The 23,308-nt window shown below is 40.8% G+C and overlaps 1 protein-coding gene across 1 annotated transcript; it reads left to right on the top strand.

Moving 5' to 3' along the window:
• Window positions 1-910: 910 nt before the first annotated feature.
• EXOG (endo/exonuclease (5'-3'), endonuclease G-like) lies at window positions 911-22,582 on the top strand (the record flags this gene model as incomplete). Its single annotated transcript, XM_009869036.1, has 5 exons — window positions 911-1,060; window positions 4,650-4,789; window positions 6,541-6,617; window positions 9,570-9,684; window positions 22,080-22,582. Coding segments are annotated over 5 exons (944 nt in total), but the record flags the coding sequence as incomplete, so codon positions are not given.
• Window positions 22,583-23,308: the final 726 nt, after the last annotated feature.

The following is a 23,308-nucleotide window of genomic DNA, read 5'->3' as shown; positions in this document are numbered from 1 at the left end:
GTTGGTGACATGTGAGACATCTGGCTGCAAATGTCCCGTGTTACAGCGGGGAGCGGAGACCCATTGTCCTCTGTGATCCGGTAGCGTCGCCTGAATATATAACTGTGTGTATATGTGTGCATATTTACATTTAAACATACAGTTCAGGTCAGGCCATAAATAAGTTTCAGCAACTGTTTCCCCTGGCTGCCTTGGGGAGATGAAGTCAGCGTGGGGGTGCAGGACATGGGGAGGGGGCACCATTCAGAATGGATGTTTTTTCTTCTGGAGCCTGAAAGCTTTAAAAGTATCAAAATGTTGGAAAGCACAGGAAGAGGGGTGAGTTGCTATCTAACAGATGGCTGGAAGACAAGGGAGTCAGTAAGGTAGATGTAAATATTGCTCCACAAGAGAAAAATGTTACTTGCAAAAAATAAAATTCTGAGAGTGTTGTTTTCATCCAGTAGAGTGTTAGCGTTCCCAACGTGGATAGGGCTTGTGCTTGTGCTCAACTTGTACATCTCGGTTTGTGAGGAGGAGTGCGATTTCCAGCTCTGAAGGGTGAAATGTGCGTTGGTGTCCCATGTTCATAACTCCTTGTCGCCTGAATATCCGGTGGCTTTTTTTTCTGAAGGCCAGCCCAGGGTGTTTGCTAGGTAGATGTGTGTAGGCATTAGAGTGAATGACTACTAGAGCCAAGATCTAAATGTGGGGACATGATGAAAGCTTTTTTGGTAGAAGGCAGCTTCACTGCATAGCCTGCTTAATGTTCTTCTGGGTCTTAATTGTGGCAGTAACCTCAAGTAGTTCTCTATGCACTATGTTTACATAAACTGAGATGCTTTTCTTACTGTCTTGTTCCTGATCACATTTCATCTTTGGATGCCTTTCTGATTTTTAGGTGGGTTTTTGTTGTTTTTTTCTTCCTTAGAGCCTGTAGAAGAGTCTCTTCTGGAAAAATATGGATTCCCTGAAGCTGGAACAGAGACCAGATGTTACACAAATCATGCACTGTCTTATGACCAGGCAAAACGGGTGCCCAGATGGGTGATAGAACATATTTCAAAGCAGAAGATGCTGGGTATGTAGGTATTTATTTAGTTACATTTATGATGCCGAGAATGGACTTTATTGTTTGCAGAGGGTGGACCAGGAGCAGGCAGGGAGAAAAATTCTGTAGTGATTTCTAGGTATGGATTTGTCCACCTGCTCACAATTCCACTGGAGGCAGCAGGCCTCTGGATGGGTGTTAGCTTCATGACAGTGCTCAGGCTGATGTTGACAGTGATTTAAAGAGATCTATCATTACAGTTTGGCAGGCCTCTTCAGTATTCTTTCTCTTGTTGGAACTAGTCTGGTATTGAATGTACAACGTCCTGAAGCCTGCAGGATGCACCAGGAGCTGAGTATGAAAGGGAAGGATGAAGAAGAATTAAAGCTACCTTCCATGAGAAATTTGTGTTATGAATTTATGAAGGACCAGTCTGTAAGCACCAGTTCAATACCGCTGTGTCAGTGTAAACACTATTAAGTCACGTTGCAGGAGGGAAGCTTAGCTTAGCTCTTTTAAACGTGAACGGAGAGAAGATGAAACACTGAAAATTTAGCTTTACTTACCTGATTCAGACCTGCAAAATTCAGTGTTATTATGCAAGCACATAAGAATTACTCTTACTTTTTTAGCTGATGTAGTTAGTTCTGTGTTCTGATTCACGTCGGTTTAGGTACTGCCTAAAGGTACTATAGGTGCCATAGGTACTATGTGAATGCTTGTAGAGTCAATGCATTTAGGGTCCAGACAGCTTCATCTGCAGATCTTGAAAGAGATTTACTTGGAATGGGAAGAAAAGATGAATGTCTATTTGTGAAATAAAAATGGAGCAAAGGGCATAGGCAGTTGTAATTGCTCAAAGCTAAATTGGACATTACATACTCACTGCAGCCATTATTTACTTTGATGCGGTTCTGTTGTATTTTCCGATGTGCATTATCTAATACTCTCTCCCCCATTCTTTATGCGAGACAGAGGCTCAGTGATTTTTTGCTGTCAGTGGTGAATAAAATACGAGTGGTGTACAGTCATTGTAAATTAAGTTTATAGCATTAGTTCAGTTTTTATAAGGCAAATTATTAGTAACGGAGGTAACTGTATAATTGTAAAATGTTTTATGAACGCAGCAGCACTCCAAATATATCTTAATCACTGTCTTCAAATTACCTTTCAAAATTAAAAGCATGATCCTGAAAATATTTATAACCAGCCTCTAAGTAGCATCATTGATTCCACTTCTTTCTGAGAAGAAAGCGGTAATTCCAGGCTTACTTTCAAGTGGGCCTTAACAGCCGAATTGTTAAAGTGTTTTCCAAATGATCAGATACAACTAACCTGCAAGATGATATAAAGCATCTTGAGGCATTCAGCTCTGATTTTTGCCTGATAGCTCCTCTAACTGAGATTTGAGGCAGAACTGTGTTGTTTGGGGAAAGTCCTGTATTCTGAAAGGATGTGGTATGAAAATATGGGTTTTTATTGGTAAAAATATGATGGACAAACATGGTGGAAATAAACTAGCTTTACATGTAAATGTACGTGTACAAAACTGATTGCAGAAGAAATTAGCCGCTTTTATCAAAGCAGTGAACAGAGAATAAATAAGCATATATTTTTCAGTTTTTCAGGTTTAATTGATAAAATGTGCTTTGTTCTAATTACTAAGATGAAATACGATTTTTTAAAGCTAAGAATTCTGTTGTTTTACTTGCTGATAAACCTGTCAATGTTGCTTTGTAACCATCAGTCCTGAGTTGAAGTATCATGTCATATGCTTTACCAAAAAAGAAAAGAGAAGTAAAGCTCCTTCCTTCTACCTGTACTACCCAAAGGTGCTCTGACCATCTCTCTGTTTTGATACCATCTCCCTGGACCTATGTGCAGATGGTCAGAAAAGAGGAGGAAATTGATTACAGGCACTGGTTTCCAAGAGATCATAGAATGTGCTGGGGTCGAAGGGACCTTTAAAGGTCACCTAGTCCAACCCTGCAGTGAGCAGGGACATCTTTAACTAGACCAGGTTGCTCAGAGCCCCATCAAGCCTGATCTTGAATGTTTCCAGGGATGGAGCCTCCACCACCTCTCTGGGCAACCAGCTCGAGTGTTTCACCACCCTCATAATAAAGAACTTCTTAATAATGTGTAATTTAAATCTACCCTGCTCTAGTTTAAAGTCATTGCCTCTCATCCTGTTGCTACACACCCTTGTGAATAGCCCCTCCTCAGCTTTCCTGTAGCCCCCTTCAGGTACTGGAGGGCTGCTATAAGGTCTCCCTGGAGCCTTCCACCCCTTCTCTTCTTCCTTGTGGTCCTTGCATGTTCTTGGGTTCTTCAGAGTACATGTAGGGTGCTCAGTGATAATATTGACGTGATTAAAAAAGCCAGAGCACGTGCATTGTGTTTGTGTCTGCAGAGTCAGCTATAGAAGAAAGAGGAACGTGTGAGGAACATTTTCTCTGGTGTGCGCAGGCCCTTATTCCTGCTTAAACGAAAAGAGCCTGTCTGATGGTCCTGTATATTGCGTCTGTGACATTATGCCTGGGATGACACCTTGATATTTATAAAGAAATGCAGTGTGCGGTAGATACTTAGAATTATACTGGCACATCTGCGTCAACTCCTGCTGCTTTTCTGGAGCACGTTTCTTAACGATGGATATTTTTGGGTCCAAGCCACTCCCTAAGAAAGGCGATGTCTTACTGGAGGTTGTCAGTGCCAGAATAAACGACCCAAATCTCTTCTGGCCATGGCTTTTCCAAGGAGGTGGTCCATGTTTGAGATGAAGTCATCTCAAAGTTACAGCTCACTCAGAGTAACCTGTTTTCTAAGGAGTTGACTGGGACTCTACGCAGTGCAAGGATGCAAATATAGGTGTATGGTCAGTAAATCTGGGAAGAAGCCACAGTCTTCCCAAGAAAGACAGCAGCTTAGAGTGGGCTGCCGTCTCTGCAACACTTAAGTTAGCTCCTCCCACAACCATCCCTCCACCAAAGTTTTTGTCTTCCAGAAAACTTAGGCCTAGTCTTTTTTTGTGCCTAATTCCCAAATATCTGTACGGATAGAAGGGAAGTCTTGGAAAGGAACACAAAAACCCTACGCTTCTGTGCCCATGAAGAACGAAACATTTGAGCCTTTCTCTTGAATGGGTTTATTATTTTACCAAGTGTAACTTAATCAAGAAACACCCATTCTGCTTCCCAGGCTAGACTTGGATAAAGAGGGAATACTAGTAGTGGATCAAACATAAAATGTATCTGCAACTAGTGAAGATCTGTATAGCTTTGTTATTCTAAAAAGTGAATCTATATGGGTTTATATCTTTAGCAAGCTTGCCTTTAATATTAATCTGCAGTTATGATAAGGCTATTGTATTTTGCTTTTGCTTTTTCTCTAGAAAACAGTAAGCACGTCTGAATTTCTAATGAATCTAGGACTGGAGCAGAGATATTTAAGTTAAATTCTTCGCTTGTGTGGTTGAGGAGAACGGTACTCAACTGAGATTAATGTATTGAATCCCTAAGCGTGGGTCATTTGGCAACATGTGGCAGAACCAGATTTTTTTGTCTTGTTGTTATGATGACTTAATGATGATCTGACAGTATGGCATTTTATTTCTCAGGCAATGCAGACCGAAGGCACTGTAAATTCAGACCAGATCCTAACATCCCTCTCATGTTTAGTGCTGCCAATGAAGACTACCTTGGGAGCGGATGGTCACGAGGACACATGGCACCAGCAGGAGATAACAAATTTTCAACAGTACAGTTTTCTTTTCTTTCTTTTTAATTAGCGTTTATCAGTCGGAAAGGGTCAAAAGACCCTTAAAAGTAGCGCGTAATGTTCCTTTCGCAGTTTGTTTTGAGATGGAACATGATCTCACTATTGATGCACAGACTTGGAGTTACAAGGTCTGTTCCTGACTGAGCACTGTAGCATGCTCTCACAGTCTGCTTCAGGCATCTAAATCAGATGCATTCTCTGGTGACATATCTCTCTCCATGCAATCACACCTAGATTTGCTTGTTTGGTAGAGATGATGTAAGTATATCCTGTACAATGTAGTGTTAAGCAAGTCTCCTCAACCTCTCGTGTGTCACATGGCCTGCTTGTAAAATGAAGATGATAACCTTCCTCAAAGAAACCTCAAAAGTGTCCTCTGAAGCTCAGTTGAAGGGAGACAGGGAAGGATGACTTCATTTTGGCCAACAGGTGCTGAGATGTTTAAGGCTAGATTGGGCAAAGCAAAGATGCCATTAAGTACTGTTCTGTATTGGCAAGGGGATTGCCTGGGTGATTTAAAAGGCTTTTTCCTTTCTGGCAGCGCGTGTGAGGTAAATTAGAACCTTCTTTTGCCATGCTTCTTTAAGTCTATAGAATGTCTTCACCTGCCATTTGTTCGAGCTGTAAGAAAAGCACACCCTCATGCCTTGGCTGACTAACAAAGCAGCCTGGGATTTATTGGATGCTCTTGTGAAATGTGCCTAATGCAGCAATTTGTCAATTAAGAAGCAGTTTGAATTTGTATTTCTGCCAGGCAGAATAGTATGCAGTGGGGCAGAGCAGCAGCGCAGTGGCACGTGGTGGATGAAAGAACCAGTCGTTTTATTTCTGCTAGAAGTGTCTTCGTGGCTGTTCATTTGTGATATCTGGGGAGTTTTTGCTGGTGAGCTACCTGTGCAGAAAGATCCTGGGCCTGTCTTGAAATGCGGTCAGATGACACAGTCTTACTGGATTATAAAAATTCAGTTTCAGAGTTTAATTAGTGCGGGTAGTGTTTGTTCATTATCTTAAGGAGTTCTAACAGCCCCTTCAATTTGAAGAAGTCCTGTGTGAAAAATATTAGCAAGTACAGGACCTATGAAGATTCTGGGTTAAGATCTTGGAAGCTTTTTTTCTCCTATATTTCCCTACTTACATAGAATCTTTTAGCATCAGGTCCTTCACATCTGCAGATAACATGGGCTTCAGTTCAGAGAGGTTTGTGACACCTTTAAAGATAAAATTAAGCAGATATGTAGGTGTTTGACCTTTATGGTCTCATAAATCGTTTCATCACCTGCCTATTATATATTTGTAAAATACTGATGAAGATTTTTAATAAAACCTTTTCTCAGAAGGAAGAAGCTAGCCATTAGGCAGTCAAGTGAATGAAAAGCATGGGTGAAAGAATCCTTCCCATTCAAAAAAGAAAGGTAGCTGATTGCTTACAAAGACATTACAAAAGTGACACTGGGAGACATAGTACTTCTATACCTTGAAAACTAGATAATCTTTTGCTACATTTCTGTCAAAGCAAACGTACAAACAGATACATTTTGCATGGCTTGCACCTCAGATCTACATCTCTTAATCCAAAATGACTTTGTAGGTGTTCCGAGTCAGGTTTTGCCTGGCCTTTTATTTAGGTAATGGTAGGACTAAAGTAGAAATGGGTTCTGATACAACAGCTTGTAAAATATGTTTTCAGCTCGTAAATATTTCAATGAAATTATATTCTTTTCTTTATGCAGAGAGCTATGGCTGAAACATTTTATCTGTCTAACATTGTGCCTCAGAATTATGAAAATAATGCTGGATTTTGGAACAGGTGAGAAATTACTTTTAAGTAAACTATGTGAAAAATATCAAGCAGTAGCATAAGTCAGACATGTTGTATTTATAAAGCTTCTTCACAGCCATGTATTCTAGAGCACTTTATGGGCTGTCTGTAGAGATCCTAGGAACTTTCTTTGAAAGGAAAGGCAGCTCAGTCCTCACAATGCAAGAGCAGTGTAATGACTGCTTTAGTTACTTATTCAATCAAACTGCAGAGGACATTTATTTAGAATAGATAAAATTGCTTCTTCTGGCTGAGGTAGGTAAAGATACCAGGCTTAACATCTCTGTCCTTAAAGAGAATTCAGTAGAAGCGAGGAAAGGGGTTAGATCTTGCCCTAACATCTCTTCCTCAAAAAGGTGCTTCCAGTGTGAGCGTTTTCATGTCTCTCTACATGGACGTTGGTTTACTTTGAATTGGAGAACTGAGTGCTCCCCACTGAGTCAGGACTACTTAGGGTCTTAGGTGTTTCTTCCAAGTAACAGTCCGGCAGGTTCTCTGTCACTTGTGAGGACTGGCTGGATCGACTCTGAGGTGAAGTGAGTGGTTGATAAATTTAAACTTTCTTCATGTAGGATTTTTATTCTTTCCGGCTTTGAAGCAGGAAAAAACATTAGTAAAAGTAGCATTCATCCAGTGCTTCTTGCATAGGACTTAGAAAATGTTAAGACTCAGAAACAGGAAGGGATAATGATGAATTTCACAAGGTTTGCTCAAGGGCAGGTTAGCAAAATTATGTACAGTGTTGTACTAAAAGTCTTATCAAAAATACATCACAATTCAACTACACACTGCAATTTTACAAGAACGCATATAAAAACCTGTGGAGCATTCAGTAAAGGTTATACTGTTTTACAGACAAATAAAATGCTATAACATTTTAAGAGATCTTTTTTAATAGTTTTAATACCTCAAGTATTTGAGCACGAATTTTCCTGTACCAAAGCTAGGCATTTGCACCAATTAAAGCTTGGAAACCCTCTTTATTTCTCCTGAGTAGGATCTCTGCCTAATCAGGAAATCATGAGGAGTGTTTGAAACTTGCCCCTGGCACTATCAGCCCTGCAATTTAAACGGCTCTTACTGCTTTCTCCCAACCCCAGCACTCTTATCCCCACGATTTAAATACATGAACAAGCTATTTGTGTCACTTGTTTGGTCAGTCAGTTGTTTAATGAAAAATAGTTTTAAGGATACTGTGTTTCATGCCTGTTGTGGCCCTTCCTGTCTTTAGTACTCTCTTCCTCTCTCTTTTTTTGAAGTGCTTCCTTCTTGAATTGTTTCTGAGGTGCAGGTAGGCAGTACAGCTTAGTCAGTTTAACCATCTTTTGTTTTTTTAAAGTGGTGTTTGCCCTCCAGCTGTATCTTTTTGCTGCTTTCCCCGTTCCAGCTCTGGTTGTAGCCTGACTGTGATGAATCAATTCCATTTACTAACCCAGTTAAACTGGTTTGCATTTTGGTTTGCTTGGTTTTGTTTCTGCCAGATTAGAAAATTGGATCAACTGATGAGGTGAGTGCCGGAGCCAACACAGGAGGTGGAGTAGGACTGTTCACTGGGGCAGAAGTAGGAAAAGGGAGAGCAGGACTGCATCTTTCAGGAAGCTGTTAGATAATAAGCTACTAGATTGGTTCAGTGGTGTGATCTAAGTGCACCTTAGTATTTATTCCTCGTTCTCCTCCTGCCAACACACATGCTTCTCTCTTGATGTTTAACTGTCATTTTCTGTCTTGTTTTGAGTATGAGTTCGTGGTGGCTGCAGTCTGATCTCTGTCCCTGCTGCCACCAAAAGCAGTTTGCTCCCTAGCTGCATTTATTCCCATTCTTCCCTTGTACCAGGTGGTGTGTGTATCCTCATGCCATGACACAGCCTGAGGAGCTGAGCTGCTTGGAGGCAAAGCTGACAACAGCAGGAAAATATTAGCCTGTGGTCAGTGCTTTGGTGTAGCACGTGGCAGCCCATTCGTACCAAAGAGGAAAGGGCTTATTCCTGCTAATTCTGCTTTGTGTGAGCTGATTTAACTCACGAACTCAGCAGAGAAACAATGCTGGTTTTGTTCAGGGTTATTGACGGGTGAAGAGTGCAAAAGGTGGCCCAAGGGAGAGGTGCGAGGAACGGGGATGAGGCAGAGAAGGGAGTGAAACCTTCCACTTCCAGAGGCAGCCAGATTAGTTGGGCTTGTCTGCCTTGTGTTCTGGTGTGCTTGTCCATTTGAGTGAAGCACTACACTGTCTTCAGTAAAGGGCCAAAGGGTGCTCGCTCTATGTGATTTCTGTTACACTTGAGGTGTTAGATCAAAGACAGGCTGTAATCTTTTGCTTTACATAAAACAAGCACAACCCAGAAACCTACTTACTCAACTATTTTAAAAAGCGAAAATAATGTTAATATTTCTGGAATTACTGATTTATTTTTGAACAGTTGTATATGAAAAATCAGTAAGTAGGCTTAGTGGGAATGATGTGCAGAAACTTTTCTAAGTCCTTCGGGCTACCAAAAGAGCTGTCTGCTACAGGGCATTGATTTCTTGAGGAGGAACGTGCAAACTCAGTAATGTGGTAAAACCTTTTGAAATAAGAACCTCACAACGTGCTGTTTAAAGCAAGTATTTTGCTAATCCTGAGTGACCATCTATCAATAGTCCTTCTGATGTCAAGTGTGGGAATGAGCAGAGAACTCAGATTTTCAGGACAGGTGGTAAGGCTACAGAAACCATTTTCAAATGTGTGTGATATCACATGCCTGTAAATAAGTGAAGCTGGGACAAGTGGGAAGTATGACTTGGGCCTGTGTTTTATCTTCTTTGCTTTCAAGTCAGTCACATGAGTTTGGAAAAATGCTCCCAAACTGTCAGTAGTTCATCTTGCCCTTCACAGTATGTTTCAAAGATGGTTATGTTAAATTTTCCCAGCTGACTTTACCCTGTCTGACAAATATGTTCCAGAATGGAAATGTATTGTCGGGAATTGACTGAGAGATTTGAGGACGTTTGGGTAGTTTCTGGACCTCTGACCTTGCCTCAAACAAATGACGATGGAAAGAAGAGTGTTACTTATCAGGTATGTATATATGTTGTTTGGTTAACGTGGTAATACTTTATTTCTTTCTTTAAAATTGATATTGTAACTTGATAAAACAAACATTCCAGTACATGCAAAATGTAGAAAATGTCCAGTACTATCTGGGACAAGTTTGGAAGAGATGTTATATGTTATCTACATGTGGAAAAGTTAATTTTAAAATAATTTGTTTTATTTGCAAAGAGAGATCTGTTAAATGTCTGTTCACAGACTGCAGTAAAACTCTCTAAGAAGAGAGTTAGGGGGCTTTGCTGATGTGGAGGCATCTATTCAGTCATTTATTTGTGTATTTTAGGAGCAGTGCAATACAAATGCATTGTGGGTTTCTCAGAATGTTCCAGGGTGTTGGAATGCCTGTGCATCATTAATATGAAAAGCAGTTGTTTGCTGATATCCATTGCCTAGGTGAGGCCTTGCACCTGAGGTTCTGATCATACCGGTCAACTGAAAGACTTCATTCAAGTTCAGTAGGTTTTAGGTGAATGCAGCGTAATCACTGGTCCATGGCACTGATACTTCCATTCTTCTTGTGGTCTCCCATTTTTATTGCCTGCTTCAAATACGCTGAAGATACAGGATTGATCCTGCACAGTCTCTAGGAACCGTCACCCATAGACAGACAGACTGGAAAGGCTATCAAATTGAGAGGTGAATTTATTATTGCTTCTGCTGACTTACTTTCTGTAAGCATATGTTTAGACATTGGTAGGATCTGAGTGTTGTCAGATATTCAAGGGAGGGAGTATTACCTTCTGCTCGTATTGTAATGAGATATTACTGCTGTTTTCAGTTGCTAGGTGAAAGCTACCATAATGCAAATAATAAATGCTGTATTTTGTGCCTCTTGAAAAAACACTTTTCCTTGAAAATAAGTACTCATATCAACTGCAGCTTCAGCTTCTGAGTGATTCAGCTGTCCATCTAGTTCTCTGAGGAGCAATGAATGAGCTTGCTATAACAAGTCCCTGTTTCAGAGGGATATGAGAGACACAAAAGAGGGATGTTCAGCTTTCAGCACTGACTTGTATACTTGTAAGATTGAGGCACTGTTTCTCCACTTTAAATACACAGCTGATTTCTGTTTGATTGAACTTGGGACTCAGTCATGATAGAATATAGTTTTTCCTCTTCACTTTTACCTTTTTATTCCTTTAAAAACTGTCCTTTGTGTCCCCACCAACATATGCCTATAACCCTGACTGTGATGAAATCACAGCTTTGTTTTTAGGTTGGTTCTTTTTTTTTTTCCCCCCAGACAATCATTTGTTATGCATATAAAAATGCAATAATAATAATTTATGTTTTTCATGTTCAGTGGCAGTTCCAAACTTCAGCTCTCAACACATATTTTTGAGGAAGGTGACAACCGTGCTTGTTTTCAAGTGGACAAATAAGCTGTGGCTAAGGGAGATGACCAGTGCCACATGCTGAGTTAGTGGCAAAGCCAGCTTTCGCCTGGGAGTGGTTCTTTGGCACCAAGGAGAATTTTGACTTCGCTGCTGCTCAGTCCAGTCCTTTCCCTTGTCTGCCAGTACTGATGACTGTCAGATCCTTCCATAGGATACTCAGAGAATCACAGAATCACAGAATTGTTGAGGCTGGAAAAGACCTCTGAGCTCATCAAGTCCAGCCTCTGACCCAACACCATCACATTTGCTAGACCATGGCACTAAGTGCCACATCTCCTTAAACCCCTGCAGGGACGGTGACTCCACCACTTTCCTGGGCAGTGCATTCCAATATCTGACCACCCTCTCTGTGAGGAAGTGATTCCTGATATCTAACTTAAACCTCCCCTGATGCAGTTTCAGGCCGTGCCCTCTCATCCTGTCACTGGTTGCCTGGGAGAAGAGCCCGACCCCCAGCTGACTACAGCTTCCCTTCACGTAGTTGTAGAGAGTGGTAAGGTCCCCCCTGAGTCTCCTCTTCTCCAGGCTAAACACCCCCAGCTCCCTCAGCCTCTTCTCACCCCAGCCTCATTACTCTCCTCTGGACCCGCTCCAGCCCCTCAGTGTCTTTCTTGCAGTGAGGGGCCCAGCTCTGCACACAGGGCTTGAGGTGAGGCCTCACCAGTGCTGAGTAAAGGGGCAGAATTACATCCCTACTCCTGCTGGCCCCACTGTTCCTGATACAAGCCAGGATGCCATTTGGCCTTCTGGGCCACCTGGGCACACTGCTGGCTCATGTTCAACCTGTTGTCACCCAACACTCCCAGCTCCCGCTCTGCTGGACGACTCTCCAGCCACGCCCCTCCCCAGTCTGTAGTGCTGCAGGGGGTTATTGTGGCCAAAGTGTAGGACCCTGCACTTGATCTTGTTGAACTTCATCCTGCTGGCGTTGGCCCATCGAGCCAGCCTGTCCAGGTCCCCCTGCAGTGCCTTCCTACCCTCCGTCAGATCAACACTTCCGCCCAGCTTGGTGTCATCTGCGAACTTACTAAGGGTAGACTCAATCCCCTCATCCAGGTCGTCAGTAAAGATTTTGAACAGGACTGGGCCCAGTACTGATCCTTGGAGACACCACTGGTCACTGGATGTCAACTGGATGCAGCACCATTCACCACCACTCTCTGGGCCTGGTCATCCAATCGTTTTTTACCCAACAAAGGGTAAATCACCCAGTGCAATAGAGAACCATCCATACTGGGCTTTTGATTTGCTTCCTGGGCTTGTTTTCTACTGCCGTAGAAAGATAGAGCAGCACACATAGGAGCCCAGCGCTTGGGTGACAGCATGAGATACGTCCAAAGCACATAGCTGGGAGCAGGAGGGAGATGTTGCCTTTCAGCACTCGAGCCGAGTGTTTGGCTTACTGTCACGCACGATGTGCAGGTCTGGAGAACTGTAGGACTTCTCCAGGCTTGCATGTAGCTTGCTGGAATTTTCCTCCTTGTAGCTGTCAGGATATTGCATTTATTTATTATCGCTAAAAATGTCTATTTGTCTTACATGGCAAAGAATTAAAAATCCTGAGCTGACTTGAACGTTTTATAACTGGAAATGCTTTTCTGGAGAGCAGCTGTATCATCGATTAACTGCTTCACTTTAATCTTGGTCATCTTTTCCTAGTTTTTGTTTAGAGAAAGTGATTACTTAGAAGAGAAAGATTACCTTTTCTAAAAAATTATTGTGGCTCTCTGTTTTGGTTTTGAAATGTAAATTGTAGTATTCCACAAGTAAAAATAAGAGCATGCACTGCATCTTACTGCCTTTATTCAAAATAACGTGATACCAGGACACGGTGATGGAATAATAGTGGCACAGAACATCCATGCTGCTTTGATTATCATATCGTTCTGTTCTTGGCTGTTGCCAAGATGTCTTCATCATCTTTGAGTTTGATGACAACTCTGGTCTTCTGAGAATGTTTTATCAGTTTTGGTCTTAATATAAACTATGAAGTGAAATTCAGTGTGAGACTGAAAACGGTGGAATGATGATATTCATGTTCTCGTTTCACCATTTGGCCACTTTCATAAATTCTTTACTCAGCTTGCTGTGGTGAGATTCATTATCATAGAATCATAGAATGGCCTAGGCTGGAAGGGACTTTAGAGATCATTGTGGAAATTGATTTCGGTTCAAGCTGTATTCAAGTGCACATAATGCTGTCTACAGGTGGGAAAAGTAAGATGTTGGTTTGTTGGGGTTTTGTTTTGGTTTAAATATTAAATTATTTGGTTTAGGTGTGATTAAATACAGGCTGAGAATTGTTTTGTGATTTTGAAATCTCTTCATGGCATAAATTTTTGGTTTTGCCACTAAGTATTCCTTTGGGGAGGGAGACTTTAGAGTGGAATAGTGGCTTTTTGATGGTTTGGTTTTTTTACCTTCTTACGTCAACATATACATTTAGAAGAGGGAACACAACCTGTCAAAGCCCTGGAGAGAAGTTCTTTTCAAACAGGATGTAATTGCAGTCATTGATGCTGACGATGGGAGTCTGGGATTCTGCCCCTGAACCAAGAACACTAAGAGTTGGCAACCAAACAAGAAAGGAAGGTGCCTCTTAGCTGTCTTTCAGAGTGAACTCTGCTAGGTTCAAACGAGTGACTTCAGAAATGAAAGGCTTTTAGGCCTCATTGTTTGGGCTTATGAAGCTGATGTGAGAAGGTGTCTGTCTTCTTTGTATGTGCTGTTGAAGGAGAAGTGCTGTGCTATACACAATAGTGCTGAAACCCACAACCTATAATCTGGTGATGCGACTGTTAAAGCTGAGCTCCTTTCTGATGTTTTTCTTCTCTGAGACTAGAACTGTGGAAAAAAAGAAAACACAGAGGTATTACAGTGAATGTGTCTGCGTTGATTTGTTTCAGATTCTCTCTACAATCTTAGTTTCCTTGGTTTTGGCTAAAGGAGCGGTGAAGTATGTATCGATGGCTTTACAGGCTGGTGTTTTTCTCATCAGACATCCAAAACGGTTATTTTTAGATCACTATAGAGGAAAAACAGAGCATCAGTCGTGGCATTGTTCCCAGTTCCTGCTTGGACTCTGGTGCCATTTGCTGTTTAATTCCAGAAAGGGAATTAACCTTGAACTCCTTAGATGCCTGCATTGTTCTATCTATTGGCTGAACTTGTTGTATCCTCAGATATGTTCTGTCATTTCATCTGTCTTCAGCAGAGGCTTTTGTTGCAAGAGTAGATTGATGACCATGCTTGGTATCTGAAAAACATATTTTGAGAATATATGTAAAATAGAATGCCAACAGGAAAAATCTGCTCTGTGTTACTGGAGAGGCAGATGCAGGTTTTTCATCTTTGTCCAGATCAAATCAAAATGACGTTGTCTCATTTTATACTTTACGGTTCTCCAGTGACTGTCACTTCAGTGGTTTTCCTCTGTCAGCAGTTTTGGAGTTTGAAATACAAATTTTGCAATAATTCTATTGCATCTTGCTCAGTGCTCCGCCCTTTTTATTCCCAATGCCATCACAGTAAATCCTAATTTAGGAAGAATGAGCTATGGTTGACAAACAAAAGTAGAGTTTAGATAAGATTTTTCTTGTTGTTTGAAGATGACATTTTTATGTACTTTTTAGTGGTACACTAGGTTCATACTGGAATCATGTCTGCTGTTTAATTTTCAAAATGGAATGACAAGGCTGGGCCAGAGATGCACAGTAACTGTCCCAGATGATAAATTTACTTGTCATCTAGTTCTGTGGCAAATAACTCCCTGGGAAACAAACTGCACCTCTCAAATATAAGATGGTACTTTATAATTTTCCCCAGGCAACTTTCAGAAGTAATAGAGGTGTTCTCCTAGCCAAGACACTGTAGGGGAAGGAATCCTTCGTAAAGGAGGAAATAAACCCAGGGAGTGTTATTATTTGGGGACTCCTCCAAATGGGCTCAAGGCTACACAGGCAACTCATTGATCTAGATGCATTATACACGTCCCATAAAACTTAGGTGCAAAGAAAGGGTAGATCAGCTGGTGTAAGCAACTAGAGCTCTGTCAGCCATAAATTTAGACATGATGTACAAATGAAAATAGTAGCCGATGGGTTAAGATTGGTGGAGAAGAAACACCGAAGCAGGTTAGATTTATGGGGTTGTGTTTTTTAGCATTATACCCATCTCAAGTGTTCTTTTATTACAGGAATAATGGTGATGGGGATTGTAGTAGATTTAGTGTTAAGTAACCTAAATGGATTCTGTGGAAGTATTAGTCTGTCATTATGTAAATGCAGTAGCACAATGCATATACACATCCTCTTTATTAAAAAAAAAAAAAGGGTGGATTTGCTGTCTGTCTTTTAATGCTTAAACTATGTATGTAGGCACATTTTTTTTATTATCTCTATTTTTTTTTTAGGATTGCCAAATAATTCGGCAGTAGCAGTCAGACAAGTCATAATAAATAAATTTTTCCTGAAGTAGATTAATTTGCATTTTGGAGTACTTGGCTGTGCAGTGTTGTTGCAGATTGTTACTGTCATTTTTATCTGTTGTATTTTCTATTTTCTATATTGCCAGGTCTGCCTTCACACCCCTCACTTCTTCCCCATGCCATCTGACAGAGTTCTCTTAAATACTGGGGAAGAAAACATTATCAACAGAATCAGTACTGCCTAATGTAAATTGGAAAGGAACTGGCGTGAAGGCAGATAATGTTATCACAATATCAAGTAAATAAAATTGTACGGATAGCAAAGGGAATTTTTTATACTGCTAGAGAGTCTGTTGCTGTCCTTAATTTAGTATCAGATTTTAATAAAGCTCTAGATGGTCAAACCTAGGGTTATGATTCTACCTATGGTAAAATATCTGATGGCCCCAGTCAGTATCATGCCTCAAATTAGAGCTAAGACAGACCAAGTGCCGATTCGGACAAAGTTACCGTCTTATTTTGGGTGACAGGAATGATGTCCTTGAATCCTGTCCATGCAGAAATGCGACAGAAGGCTTAATTTTGTTGTTAGCGGCAGATGTGGATGGAAGTTCCGTTACACAGAGAATTGTGTGTGTGCTTGTTTTCAGTCGGTTCTGGTTTACAGTATGTCTTAGTTCTAAACTCTGCTTATTACAGAGTAGTAACGAGGAAACGGTTTCTGGAGTGTCGAGGGAATTTCAGGAGCTATCATTTTAATGTATTTGATGATGGTATGCTCTGATGCAAGGACTCTTCAGTGTGTGCTGCCAGTGAAGGCGTGATTGAGCGTGATTTCTGTTTACCAGGTTCTAAGAGAATCTCAGCTAATTGCCAATCCAAAGCCGGCTCTCACTGATGAAAAGCCCCTTCCTCCTGCTAATTCTCTTCACGGTTGATTTTCATTTTCTAGTCGCTAGGTGGCAAAGTACTACTTTCAGATTCATGAGTCCTTTGTTTTAAGGATTATTCCCACGCTTTCAGAAGAAGATAATTTTCTTACCACTCTGGGAAGCCTTAACAAGTCCAGTATAAAGTGCAAATATGATAACATTTGTCTATGTTTTAAAATTTCTGGTAAGACTAACTCTCTGTTTTCTTTTAATATAATCTCAGGTGTTCTGCCATTACACCTTATATATTTCTTTTCTCCTATTTATGTAGGAATGGAGTTTTCTTTCTCAAAAACTCCAAACTGTCATTTTCAGGGCCTGCTTTGTTCCATGTTTATCTGACAACCACCATGAAGGTGACATTAGTTACTGCCATATGCTTTAACTTACCCTAGTTGCTATTAGCAGATGTCTTCATTATTTAGTGTGACACTTAAGCACTTCACAGACATTATTAAATTTGTCCTTCCTCCAATTTTAAAAAATGTGACCAAGAACAGTTCAATGATTTGGCCAAAATCATGAAGAAAGCCAAGCTTAAGACAGATCCCCATCCAGTGACTTAGCTGTGACACTGAATTGATCAAAGCTCACTGAGGTCTCTACGCTTTAAGAAATCATGTTGCTTTATCTGTCCCTGTGAGCTCCTCAAGTTTGTAAAACTGCTTACCAACACGTTTATTGTTTTAGCAATATGTAAACATTTCTAAATGTCAGGAAGTGCACGCATTTTAATGGCCTGTCTTCATGACAGCTGTCCACGTTTAATGGGACATTGAGAAGTGCAACAAGTTTATACACACGGAATGTCAATAATAATAAAAACCAGCAAATACTCTGGTGAAAATGACATCATAATGTTACGTTATCAGACTACGCCAGTTCAGCCGTAGGGTTTCAGGCAGCACCACATCACCAAAGAAAATGAGCGAAGTCGAAAGGAATAGGCAACTGCAAAAAGTTAGGACAAACATTTTTTCATGTTGAACTGATGCAGAGAGCAAAGAGAAATAGTTGGTTCCCCAAATGGTGGTGGGAAAGGAATATATTTAATACTATAAAAAAGAAAGCTTTTAGCTTGAGTGCTTTTTTCTTTTTTTGCTGTTATGAAGCTGTTGAAAATCTGAAAGACTAAGCAAAATTTTATAGAAATAGAAAAATGGAAATTTTCAAAGGACTGTACATAAATTAACCTCGTGGCCTGTTATCAACATGGTGTGAAAGCATCAGGCCATTGCTGTGTTTTCTTACTTGTATGAGTTTTTATCTTTTTAAATCACAGATACTAATAAAAGCTGTTGCTCTTCTCCTGCTGGGACAGAGAGCTTGTTTCAGGCATTGATTGCTGAAAGATCATTTGCTGCCTACGGACAGACTAGCACAAATCAAAGTCACTATCTGTGCATGTGTAATTTTAACCACTGTTCTGGTCCCTTGCAATAGAGCATATGCTATCTGCCTCTGTTAGGCATCTACTGAGATAAATGGGATGGCGAAGATCAGGAACGTGATTCAGGCTGCTGTAGTTAGGTAGGAGAATCCTCTAGGTGGCAATAGGAAATGAATTGTTGAGTTTGTTTTCCCTACCTATTGCTTCTGTTGCAAATTTCACTTCCACAGAACCACACTTTTCCTTCTTTCCCTGGCTGCTGAGATGTGTGTGTGGGCAACTCCGTAGAAATCTTCATCTGCTGCTTCTGTATCTAGTCTCATAAAAAAAAAAACAAATTGTGGTATGTTACACAGCATAATGATGGAAATATTATGATGTACTCCAGAGCTGCATTTCATTTCATAACAGAAATCATTGGGCCACACTGGCTACATTTATTATTCATGATGTATCCTGTACGTGATTCACATAAGTGTTAAACTGTGGAAAAAAACCATATATTTTTTTGTCATGTGTATTTATATTTACTCTGTCAGAGAAATCAAGCACCTGCCTCTGGTGGTATTCTCCTGCAGCAGAATGAGCTGGGAATAGAGCTTCTCTGCCCTGTTTTGTGTAAGGAAAGGACACTTGAGGGTTCTGGCTGTTTGGCAAGCTAAAGTTTGTTTTAATCACTTTAACAGGATTAGAACTCAGTGAAGTAATTACAGAAGTAGTTTACTGCTGTTCAGAGGACTGATGTAAAGCCTGTGCACTACTTAGTTTTTATTTAAATCCTCAAAAGAGAGTTTATGTGAAAGTGAAGTAGTACATAAATTAAACGTACAGCCATTGCCTGTGTAGAGTTGTGTTTAGAACTACATTTTGCAAAAGGCCAACCCTTCCTTCATTTTGAACTAACTCTTGCTTTCCTCCTTTCCTTCCCTCCTTCATAGGTGCGTATACTATGCAAAAATGTGTGTTATTTTACATAGAATATATATATATTTGCATAATATTACATAAGCAGAGGGTCTGTTTTCCCTTAACGCCCACTTCAGGCATTCAAGCATTTCCATTTCATACCTACCTGTTCCGTGTGCAGCTCTATTCATTCCCCAGCCTTTCTGTCTACCCACTCACGTCCTCAGACTCAGTCCCCTGTTCCCTCTGCTCGCTTGCTCAGCAGGTGTTCACCTGTTTGTTTTACAGATGCCATGTACCCCCTAATTGGAGATACGTATCGCAGCTCCATCTCTGTGTTCGCCCTTCCTCTAATCTTTTATACAGCAGACAGAGGAGGCTGCTTTGTGTACTTGTGTGGGAGGTGGTGAGGAGGGAGCTGAGCTGAGGAAGACCCAGCACACATACACGTGGGGGAAAAAAAAAAAGTATGTGAAGAGGCCTGGAAACGGCACTGTGGCCCTTACAGTGCAGGAGTGCTGCGGGTCAGGAGAGTGTTGGCCCAGCAAGAGTCTGGGCACCAAGATTTAGTCTCGCTACTGCCTTCTCAGGAGGCTGTGATGGCTTCAGGGGCACAGGGCAGCTGCGGGCAGCCTCTGCCTTCCCTTCTGCCCTGCCCTCGGGGTGTGCAGGCGGTGGGATCTTGGAGCTACCTGCTCCAGGGGAAGAAAAGGAACCCCAGCCTCCTGCCTTCAGCAGCGCCAGCCGCTGCCTGCACTTGGGTGAATATGGAAATGTGAGCCTCCTCCTCTGCCCCTCAGAGGTGTTCATGCTTCTTGGCTCCCTCCCTCCGACCACAAACGCGTTGCACGTGCTCTCTGCTTTTCGTGCCACCTATCTCCCAACACTGTTTTGTAATTCAGTTTTAACCCACTCGATATAACTGTGTGTTGATGTGTGGCTCTTAGTGTATTTTAAAATCACCTATTCATCAGTCAGTTTTGATTATTTATGCTGTTGATCCCGAGGAGCTGTAACTCTGGTTTCAGCCACACTGAATGCTAAATGCAAAGTGATTTGACAGTTGGGAGCTCTAATTTCCCTATAAAGACATCTGCCGTCATCGAAGGGGAAAGTAGATTTGGTGTAAGGCATTTATTTGTTGCTTATCGGTTTCAATGACTGTTAGATGTCTAGGCAGAGCTTTATTTAGGAGAAGGTTGGTGGCATAAGCAAGATTACTTTAGTAGAAAAAGCAAAACAAAAACCAAAAGAAAGTTAAAACTACAGCAAAGGCATTAAGCAGCGTCATTTAGGAAAGGGGAGGAAAATATTTTGCAACAGAGTAAAGAAATCTAAGAGCCCATTTGCCAGAGACAGTAGTAATATTACTGCTACATTATTGTACAAAACATCAACAAATATCAGAGGTTTCCCTTTCTGCTATAGCTACTTTTTGTGGTTTTGGTCTAACTCATAAGACTTAAAGAACAATCACTTAAAAAACTGCAACAGAGGTAGACGACACACTTGAAGCACTGAAAGAATTTGTAACTGAAATGAGTCAACTATTGGAATAGACTGAAATGTATCTTTGGAATAGACTGAAATGTATCTTGGTTCTGTAGCCACAGGCAAAGTTTAGTTTTAAAAGTATTTTCTTTAGCAGAATTGCCAAATGCTCAGAATAAAGCATACATAGGAAGCGTTTCCTTTGTGATTGAGTTATACTGAATATATAAATGAACAAATCATGTCTGAACTGATACATACTGGATTCGTTTGTAAAATATTTTCAGTTACTGTAGTTGATTGTGGGAGTGAAATAAATACCTGCTTTCTCTGAAATTGTGTTTTAACCATATGTAACAAAACCTGTCAAAAAGTCAAAACCAAGCAGTTTAGGCTTTTGCAGGTGTTGCAAATACTGGAAATAGTACCAAATTACTGGATTTTGTATACAAAATAGGATGCCTTTTTAGTTTTTGTAAGGCATCTGAATTGTTTTCTTCTGTTGCCATTAGAATAAAAGTACAAATTTTAGGATAGTTATACAGAAAGGTTATTCAAAACTGTTACACTTTGTTAACATGGCAGATTCAGTTCAGCAATATTGAAGAAAAAACCAACACCCTAATACAGTGCATGCATGAGCATCGCTTTTTGAACACTGGTGAGATTACATTTATCATCAGCAGTTACAGACCCTTGGGCTTATTCCTGACACAGGGTGGGGTGTCTACCATATAAATGCGTGTGTGAGCTTTTTGAGAGATTTCACATTAATTCAGAGTCCTGATCCTCCCCCCATGGTGCTTCAGTTAAATTCCTGAATCCTGGCGTGTGTGACGCAGAAGGAAACTCAACATGTACAAGCTCCTAAGTTGAATCATAGTGAATTTACGGGAAGAAATTGGTGCATTTTCTTTAGATAGACTTCTTTTCCAGGGTACTGAATCACTGAACGTACTTCTTCATATCCAGGGCCCCTTAAAAACAGCTTACTTAGATAGTGCAACCTTTTAAATACAGCCTGTGTATAGGTAATAGAAAATAAAACTGACGGTAATCCAAAAAATAACTGACTGAAGGTAAGTTAGAGTTGATTTGAAATGCATGTTAAAAAATATGTGATTTGGAATGGTTGGATTAGGAACTTAGTATAGAGCCACTGTTACTGAAAATGGCTTTCAAAGCATTAACAATGTGATGCAGTATGAGAAAGGAGCTTTGGCATCACTTGAGGTCAGCATCACTTGAGGTCAGATCTGCACCGGGATGAGGGAACTGAGGTCTTGGATGACTCCCGGTTCCCAAATGTGTTTTTCAAATTTGGTTCCAGTTCAGTTTCAGCTGTAACAGAAGTTGCGTCTGCTTGGGACATTTGAGTTTGTTCCTCTACCAGAGCTCCTTTTCACAGTTCTTCACAAATGTTTAGGCAATTACCGACTAATCTTTTGACCTTTTGCTGCACCATTGTTCTTAACAGTGTAATACAAAGTCAGTGGTGTCGTAAGAGAAAGGCAGAGAACCTTCTGGGAAAGTATCCTCCCGACAGTGGCCAAAACACCCTGCAGTAAAGTGTTCTTTGCCCTGCTTTTCCTGTTTGAGAGAGATATTCATGTGTCAAATAACTATCTCATTCCTGACCAGCTATATAAGGAACTGCAAAGAGATGGTGCTTTCCCCCTCAGCAGTTAGTCTGATAACATTGCACATTGATGTGTAGTGAGGTGCTCATTTTTAGAGGCAGTAGGATTAGTCTCATATCCTTTTTTTTTCCCCTTCAACCGATAAGATACATATCTGTAACATAACTTTCCTTTTGACAGGTGATCGGAAAGGATGATGTGGCAGTGCCATCCCACCTGTACAAGGTGGTCCTTGCCAGACGAAGCAGAACATCTACAGAGCCCTTGGTACTGGGGGCTTTTGTGGTGCCAAACGATCCCATAGGCTTCAGTCATCAGCTGACTGACTTCCAAGTAAATATTGAAGATCTGGAAAAAATGTCGGGTTTAGTTTTCTTTCCACAGGTGGACAAAACCAAAGATGTTAAAAACATCTGCGAGGTGGATACCTGTAAACTGCTTGGCTTCAAGGAATTTACACTGTACATCACTGCTCGAAAGGTGCAGGGTGCCCGTACATTGCACCGCTTGGAAAAAGCCATGTCAGAGCTAAGGGAAGCAGGAATTGAGCCCGATGAATACCTTCTAAAGCTTCTCAAGAAGAAGGAAGAAGAACTACTGCAGGAAAAACTAGTGCCAACTAGAGAGGGGAAAGCTGGCTGAGTACTTGTTCGTGAAAATGTTTTGCACTTTGAAAGGGGAGCTGAAGGCAAACACAAAGACAAGGGCTCTGTGAATCATCCTTTTTTGGAATTGTGAAAACAATAAAGAAATTTGGAAGCTGTTGAGTTTGGAATAACGTTCATTCTCGTGTAACACGATGCACACACGTGGTTTGCTGCAGTACTTAGATGTAGGAAATGGAAACGACCCCTTTCTGGCATGAATAGATTACTTTACCTCCAGAAAAGGCTTTGTGCTATTTTGCAAGCGAGACGTCAGACTTGGGGTTTGTATGGAATCCCTTCTAGGAATATTATAAAAATAGGCAGTAGACACCTTGGGAGTATAACTGGAACATGTTTAAATGTAATTCTGCCTCCAAATGTATGATGCTGTAGAAGCAGTGGTACTTCTTGCGAGTTTTAAAAGTTATATTAATTTAGAAATATTTCGTTTAACACTTGCTTATTACAGACCTGTAAGACATAGTCTGAATCCTTTACAGTCTTTACTTAGTTGCCTTAGCCAAAACAGATTGTCTCTTACCTCTCCTGACCTTGTGTGCTTTGGATACTTTAGTGTGTCAGTAGCTGTCAACTGTTATCATTTGCAGTGGAGTTCTTCCACTCTTGTATGATTCTGCAATTATTTAAAAAAAAAAAATTATGCAAGTTGCCGCCAGTTTAGACTGGATCTTCATAAATTAATGTAAGCTTAATATTTCGGTTTCACCACTAACTTTGGATGAGCATGTTTTCTTGAGTATT

This window comes from Apaloderma vittatum, unplaced genomic scaffold, assembly GCF_000703405.1.
Source record: "Apaloderma vittatum isolate BGI_N311 unplaced genomic scaffold, ASM70340v1 scaffold1095, whole genome shotgun sequence".
In the NCBI taxonomy this organism is placed as follows: Eukaryota; Metazoa; Chordata; class Aves; order Trogoniformes; family Trogonidae; genus Apaloderma; species Apaloderma vittatum.
This window is presented reverse-complemented; position numbering and strand designations above follow the sequence as displayed.